Here is a 7,428-nt window from a genome sequence, read left to right as displayed (position 1 = left end):
GAGTCCTAAAGAGGTAAAACCATCTATTAATTCACTATAAAGGTCAAAAAAAAAAAAAAAAATGTAGCAGTAGCAGAACAATGTTTTTTTTTTTCCTAGTTATTGTCAGTCTTAGCACCCCTCGGATTGATCTCCTTCTAGGGATGAGGACCCCGAGGTTGGGAACAACTAAATTGTAGATAGACAATTGTAGGACCATAAGGAATCGAGGTAGATGTCTAGGACAGGTGTTGTTGATGGGGACTGGGGGTGGGGGGTGCAGTTTTCAGTGTCCGACACTGGGTGCTGCTTGAGAGGGAAGAGCTGCTGTGCAAAGGAAGACCGAGCTGCGACGTGGAAAGGCAGCAGTTACGCCTTTTATCATGCGAAAACAATGAAATCCAGCGACACCATGAGAAGCCATCTGGCAGATTTCAGTGTAGCATATGGGCCAGCTGAGTCACTAGTGTCGTGAAGAAGAAGAAGAAGAAGAAGTCGTCATGGACGGGGGCTTGACTATCACTTTAATATCGGTAGCGATGTTTGTAGGTAGTTTTGCACTTGGATTCCTTCCACTGTTGTTCCGACTCTCTGAGGTAAGTGCCTGATTGCTATCTTACTCCGGTAGCTTCGTTATTTATTAACGATGCCGCTCAAACTTTCTTTTATTCACTTTATGTGTGCCAGGCTGCAGACTTTCGGCTGCATTACAATGATTTACATCGTAGATCATGCGGTTTAAGGACTTCTTATGAATGAACAGCAATTGCGTAGTATTGTGGAAATCTGAGAAATCGCTCCAGCTGTTTTGTCTGTCAAATACATGACTGTGGTGGGGAAGAATCCCACTGATCAGCTGTGGTGGGGAAGAATCCCACTGATCAGCTGTGGTGGGGAAGAATCCCACTGATCAGCTGTGGTGAGGAAGAATCCCACTGATCAGCTGTGGTGGGGAAGAATCCCACTGATCAGCTGTGAACCATGTGTTGATCCCCAGAAAAGCCTGCGGTTTGTCTCCATCCTGGGAGCAGGACTCTTGTGTGGGACAGCCCTGGCCATCACCATCCCAGAAGGAGTGGGCTTGCTGGAAGAGTCATGGAGAGGTGAACAGAAGCCTAGTCCTCTATTTATTTTCTTGACGTCCCCCCCCCCCCCCCCTTTTTTTCCTTGGTTGCCTTGCCAACTGATTAAACCTAACCCACACCATCCTCACCCACTGACTACACCTGTGTTTGATTGTAACCCTTTTGAGATGAGTGATGAAGCACATGGGGATGAGAGCAGGCTAATTGCTGCTCTGCTTTGTCTGTTATGCGGATTGGATCAAAAGCTCTTCCCGTCTTTCATCTTCTCTCTGCAGCATCATCATCATCATCCTCTGATGTGCCATCCAGTCTGAACGCCAGTGACAAAAATAGAAATGCAACTTCCACAGAGAGAGGCCCTCCACCTCGGTTCTTTATTGGGGTGGCTTTAACTTTGGGGTTCACCTTCATGTTTGTAGTGGATCAGATCGGAAGTTACTTTTCCATGCGTGGCAAGTTGGCATTTTTATTTTCATTCATGTGACATCTACACACATACCTTTTTTATTTATCACCACACCATGTGCAAACGTCTCATTTCAGGCCGAACAACTCGTTTGCCTAACAGTGTCGGCATCACAGCCACTTTGGGGCTGGTCATTCACGCTGCAGGTATTTATTCAGCATTTACTCTACAGTTTTTATTGACTGGTGTTTGCCCAAGGAGGCACAATATGATTCAGAGACTTCCAGGCCACAGAGCTCTGGAGTTGTTCGCTTCCTCATGTGACTTAGCATGTGATTCCTTCACTGTTTGAGTCTTTTATGAGTCTATAGGGAGTCCTGGAGGCTTAAGTTTCAACTTTATTATCCAACGTGGGAAAATTGGCTTGTAGCTCATCCATTAGTTTGATCTAATGTTGCAGAGAAAATGAGCAATTGAAGAAGTGGATATTTGTGACCATTAATGATACTTTTGTTTGCTTAAAGCTGATGGATTCGCTGTGGGAGCAGCTGTTGCCACGGGACAAGTGACAGTACAAGTTATCGTATTTTTAGCTGTGATCCTGCACAAGGTAAGACTCCCTGACAGAACATTTCAGTGAAATACAATACCAGTCACAAACACGTTGTATTAGAAATGATGATAACACCTGACCATCTTACTTATCTCTCAGGCGCCTGCAGCGTTTGGTCTGATCTCCTTTCTGATGCATGCAGGCCTTGAAAAGAAGTACATTCAGGGGCATTTACTGGCCTTTTCAGCTGCTGCACCTGTACTTGCCATCACCACTTACTTCATATTACATGCAGTAAGAAAGCACACATCAGCCATCTTGTGTCTTGTTCTACAGTTTCAGCTAGCGGTTCGGTATGATTTGATTTGTTTGTGTCCGCAGTCTGGCAGTTCATCTCAGAACCAACTCAGTGCAACAGGTGTAGGAATGCTCTTCTCAGCTGGGACTTTCCTCTACGTGGCCACAGTGCATGTTCTTCCTGAGGTCAGCAGCAGCAGGACGGGCCAAACTCCCTCGGACCTCCAGCGGCACACTGGGGCAGAGGCCCACCACCAGCGGCACCTGGGGCTCCTGGAGAGCCTCACTCTGATCCTTGGGGTCGGGCTCCCGATGGTGCTGGCTCTCGGGCTGCATGACGACTGAGAAAGAAACCTCTGTCTCATATACTGTAGTGTTCTTTACCTCCATGGCACAATGATTGAATGGGCCAACTGTGCGTTGAAAGAGAGGTTTACCTTGCTGGGTTAAGTCTCAGTGAAACTTGCTTTTGAGTCCAGCTATTGTTTGTGCATCAAAAGAGCTCTCGTATAAAGAATGTGATAGCTAGTTTCCATTCCAGGAATGAAAAAGAGCGCCATTTGTTGCCAAGTATTCAATAAGCCTTCTCAATGCCCTTTCATTGTCTGACAAGGAAACTAAAAAGTCAAGGACATGAAGTCTAGTGAAATCCCAGTAACTGAGTACAGGAACAACCAAAGAATCTGATACTGGAAGATTCCTGATACTGCATTTTAAAATGATACTGATGTTTGTTTGTATAGCAGGAGCTCAAAAACAAAACCAGGCTTTCAGTTTATCAATGTGCAATAAAATAGGACAGTTTTTATTATTTGAATTGATGTCCATGTCACTTTAAGATTTAGGGTTCTCTTGCTTTCAGTTCCTAATTTAGCATATATGGAGAAGTCTATGAAATAAAATCATGTCTGCAAATCCTTAATTATGTGAATTATGTAAATAATGTATAATAACATTCCTTTATGTAAATACCGTACGTATCCAATTCCTTATATTTCGTTATTTCTTGTATTTCTACTCTATTTATAATATTGTGCAACTACAACACAGAGTTTCCCTTCGGGGATCAATAAAGTATTTCTGATTCTAATTCTGATTCTGGTTATGATGGCTTATACGACTGCAAACTAGACAACCATGCCATTGTTGAATACAAATATGGGAAGAAAAAAATGTCATTAAGGCATAATACACTGTAAAGTAGGATTTAATTATTAAAATGTTCTAAAACATTTAAATATTAACAAGTTATAAACACTCCAGTTATTATGGTCCCAAACAGAAGTGACATCAGGTGCCAGACCAGTGACAGCTCTTCATTCACAAATGTCATTCTACTTGAGTCCCCCCCCCCCCCCCCCCCCCCCCCCCCCCCCCCCCCCCATCCCCATCCCCTCATCTACATAATGAACAACACAGTTTTCAAGATCAAAATGTCTATATCCTTGAGGGGGGAAATCATCAGCTGCTGGGACATCATCTCCTCTGGCAACACAAATGGACTGTGTCTTAGCAGTCATGTGACTTCATGCCATGAGATCATGTGACTGTCTTGCTATTGAGACCACAGTTACTTCCTGTGCACATTAAAGATCTGAGGAACGGGTTTGGATGAACACTGAAACATCTTGTATTTTTTTTAATCATGATACAAAAGAAAAAACAATTTTATTACTTACAAAATGTATTCTATCAGACCAATCTCTTATTTTGACTTTTTTTATAGAATGTTTTGTTAGATATGAAAAGCTAAAATCTGTCTTTTTGTTCAAATGGATTTTATAAAAATTGGTATCCAAAAAAAAAGTCTTGTTCAGGAAGCGGTATTAAAGTTATCTGAACAATACCCAGCCCTAGTTCCCCATTTCTTTCACAGTTTGATGCGGCTCATGGAGGCCGTGAGCTGAGCCTCCAGAGCCATCCGATCAAAGGTCCGACTGTGCGTCTGCTGTCTCACTCTGTCCCTCATGTGAAAGGAGGCCCGGGCCAGCCTGTGCGCCTCCTCCTGTATCTGCTCCCGCTGTCTCCGCAGCCTCTCCCTCCTCCAGTCCTTCATGAAGACGCAGCTCTCTCTGACCCTCCTCGCCGCCTCCTCCTCTCTGTGTATCCTCTCTCTCAGCCTCTGGTGGCACAGCTGCCTGCGCTCGTTGTGTCCACGTGCCTGCTGAGCTCTGTCCCTCTGCTGGGCCGAGGCGTGCAGGGCGGCTTTCTCCATGCGCCGCTGGCTCAGCTGGACCAGGATGTGCTTGTGTGTGAGCTGCTGGAAGCTGTGCAGCCTGGCCCTCTGCTGGGCCCTCTGAATCTGCTCGTCCTCGCGGGCCGCCCGCTCCTTCAGCTCCCTCCGCCGGGCCTCTACAGCCTGTGCACGTTTCTCGCACGAATGTCTCAGCTTCTTCTCCAGCTTGCTCCTCATCTGTTCCCCCTCTTCCTCCACCTGTTGCTCCACTTGCTGTTTCAGCAGGATGTGTCGCAGAAGCTCTCTCCTGTTCTCCTCCTGCAGCCTCTTCCTCTCCTTCTTCTCCTGACACCCTTTGCTCCTCCTGGCCTTCTGCTCCTTCTCCGCTGCTACCCGTCTCTCCCTCTCTCGCTCGCTTTCCTCCATCTCCTCCTTCTCCCTCAGCAGCTTCTCCTGGTAGCGTTTGCGACCCCACGCGTCTTTCTGCGCAGCCTCTATCTTTTCTCTGCGTTGTCCCTCCACCTCCTCCTTCATCCTCCTCCAGCGGTCTTCTTGCAGCAGCACCTCCAGCTCCCGTTGTCCCGCTACCTCTGTCTCCCGACGCTCCCTCAGCCTCCGGCGGGCCTCCAGCTCCTCCTGCCAGCGTTGCATGCTCTGCTGCAGCTTCTTCCTCCTCTGTTTCTCTGCCTGAGCCCGCTGGGCCTCCTGCTGCCTGCGCGCCTCCTGCCGCTCCTGTTCCTCCTGCTGACAGAGCTTCAGGGACGCCAGCTCCTCCTGGTGCTTCACCAACATGAGAGCTACTATCTTGCGGTCCCTCTCTGGTACTGTGACACACATCTCCCTTTTAATGTCCTTGGTGAGCCTGTCCAGTTTCATCTCAGTAGCCGGGGTGTGTCTGAGGTCTCCCAGACTGAAGCTGCAGACTGTGCTCCGCTCTGGGTCTCTGTGAGAACAGGAGGACCTGCTTGCAGATTTCCCTTTAATGCACAGATCTGCATACGGGATGGACCCCATTGTCTGTCTGTCCCTGGAGTGATCCTTCAGTTCGCTGTCAGGCCCCACTTCTAGGCCTGGCACTCTCTTACTGCCTGGACACCTGTCCCCGGCCGCCAGGATAATCCTCTCCCTCTCTTCTCGGCACATTTCTAAAAGCCTCAATCTCTCCTTCTCGTAGGATTCGTGCATAACTCTCATCACCTCAAAGGGCACGTCCCGCTGCTCAGCTATCAACTCGTTTAGCGATTTAATGAGAAGTCCAACAGGTTTGATACCGAGGTGGGTACAGGTCTCCAGGGAGCGGGGACTCGTTAAAACATACCGACTCCTCTGTGCTTCGGCCGGGTTCAAGTTGGTCAGGTCCATACGAGGCCGAGGAGACGAGGACCTCTGCTCCCCCATCATTAAAGGACAGTTAAATTAGCCTAGCTGGACGAATGCTAGCTCCACCACATTGCTTGTGTTGCCGTGCTCCTCCCGCCGGCTGTTGTTCAGCTGCCCAGCCCGGGGAGGTCACGGAGGGATTAGCTGCTCTAACCTCAGCTGTAAGTGACAGACAGAGACGTCGCCATTTAAAGACAGCGTCATAAGAAAACGTATTATAGCATATATTAAATAAGATTCAGTCTTTTTTTTGTTTTCTTGCTGCCAAATGACTTTAAATTAGCTAACATTTAAGTAGCCATATGCTAGTATTAGACCTTTATAGGCTACAGTCTATGCTTGCAACTAGATTAAATAATAGCCTAAGAGGTCTGAGGAAGTAGCCTATGATAGGTAGGTGTACGAATAGGCATAAGGCTAAAAAAGGAAAAAGTTAACTTGTATAGCCTAGGCTAATGTTTTTATAGCCTATAAATTAACTTTTATGGGGCTTAGTTTTTTATTTTAAACTGTTCTCAATTCAATAGGCTAACATGTGCGGCTGTGGCTCAGTGGTAGAGCGGTTGCCTGCCAATCGGAAGGTTGGTGGTTCGATCCCCGCCCCTGCAGTCATTGTCGAAGTATCCTTGGGCAAGACACTGAACCCCGAGTTGCCCCCGGTGCTGCGCATCGGCGTGTGTATGTGTGTGAATGTTTATCTGATGAGCAGGTGGCACCTTGTACGGCAGCCCCGGCCACAGTGTATGAATGTGTGTGAATGGTGAATGTTCCCTGTAGATGTAAAAGCGCTTTGAGCAGTTGTTAAGACTGGAAAAGCGCTATATAAATACAGCACATTTACATTTATGTGAAACGTTGTACTTTTAAGTAAACATTTACACATGTTTTAATAAATAAAAATATTAAAATCTCGAAAAACAGTAGCCTAAAACTTGCCGTTTAAATGAAGTCGTGTTAGGTCAACAGACTGTAACGATAGGCCTACCAAAGATCCGCTATACTCATAGACTGTAAGCTAGCTAAACACTAACGTTACGATATACATATATATACACACACACACACACACAGTCACATGCGAGAGAAAAAGAGCAAAGAATATATATTTGAAATCTAAAAAAAATATTTTGAGACAGATTTTACGTTTTGAGAGAAAAATGAATTTGAGAATTTCTTTTTCATACTGATAGAAAAAAATATATGTTTGAGAGTTTAAAAAAGTATTTTAAGAGAGATTTTTTTGCTATTGGTATGAACACTTTTTTTCTCTCAGATCTTTTTTTTCTTCTTTTGCATGTAATAAAGAAACAATTCTAGCTCAATATCACAACACTATTTACTAAACTTGGCTAGTGGCCCAGGACGTCTTCCCCTCCCTCTCTCTCCAAATACTGTAAATGTGGCCTTCAGATGGCTGCAAAGACAAATAATAATAATAATAATAATAATAATAATAATAAAGACAGTCCCCAGAGTGAAAGAATCCCTCATTATAGTAGCCTACTGTCATGACAGACCAAGCTTAGTCAGCCTAGTTGTCATTAAATTCCAT

General features: G+C 45.7%; 2 protein-coding genes across 3 annotated transcripts; one reads left to right on the top strand and one right to left on the bottom strand.

The window, feature by feature from the left end:
• Window positions 1–290: 290 nt before the first annotated feature.
• Window positions 291–2,958, top strand: LOC116704842 (zinc transporter ZIP9). 2 transcript variants are annotated; one of them, XM_032540487.1, is made up of 7 exons: window positions 291–575; window positions 977–1,082; window positions 1,340–1,516; window positions 1,608–1,676; window positions 1,995–2,080; window positions 2,183–2,317; window positions 2,405–2,958. In XM_032540487.1, exons 1-7 carry the CDS (start codon window positions 480–482, stop codon window positions 2,663–2,665), a joined length of 930 nt encoding a protein of 309 aa, XP_032396378.1. In that variant the 5' UTR covers window positions 291–479; the 3' UTR covers window positions 2,666–2,958. The 2 variants fall into 2 exon arrangements, with proteins under 2 accessions (XP_032396378.1, XP_032396379.1); XM_032540488.1 differs by having other exon boundaries at window positions 1,346–1,516; window positions 2,405–2,665.
• Window positions 2,959–3,728: 770 nt separating this feature from the next.
• Window positions 3,729–5,966, bottom strand: LOC116704841 (coiled-coil domain-containing protein 177). The gene has a single exon (XM_032540486.1). The coding sequence runs from the start codon at window positions 5,895–5,897 to the stop codon at window positions 4,191–4,193; it is 1,707 nt and encodes a 568-aa protein (XP_032396377.1). The 5' UTR covers window positions 5,898–5,966; the 3' UTR covers window positions 3,729–4,190.
• Window positions 5,967–7,428: the final 1,462 nt, after the last annotated feature.

The sequence above is a fragment of the Etheostoma spectabile genome, chromosome 17 (assembly GCF_008692095.1).
Source record: "Etheostoma spectabile isolate EspeVRDwgs_2016 chromosome 17, UIUC_Espe_1.0, whole genome shotgun sequence".
Lineage (NCBI taxonomy): Eukaryota > Metazoa > Chordata > Actinopteri > Perciformes > Percidae > Etheostoma > Etheostoma spectabile.
Note: the sequence above shows the minus strand (reverse complement) of the source record. Positions and strands in the feature narration are given on the sequence as shown.

What these genes read in the sequence shown, in the direction of transcription:
- LOC116704842 (XM_032540487.1), top strand. Translation starts at nt 480, where the DNA reads ATGGACGGGGGCTTGACTATCACTTTAATATCGGTAGCGATGTTTGTA. An exon ending in GCTGGAAGAGTCATGGAGAG is followed by an intron (nt 1,083 to 1,339) that starts GTGAACAGAAGC and finishes TTCTCTCTGCAG; the next exon opens with CATCATCATCATCATCCTCT. An exon ending in TAGCTGTGATCCTGCACAAG is followed by an intron (nt 2,081 to 2,182) that starts GTAAGACTCCCT and finishes CTTATCTCTCAG; the next exon opens with GCGCCTGCAGCGTTTGGTCT.
- LOC116704841 (XM_032540486.1), bottom strand. Translation starts at nt 5,897, where the DNA reads ATGATGGGGGAGCAGAGGTCCTCGTCTCCTCGGCCTCGTATGGACCTG.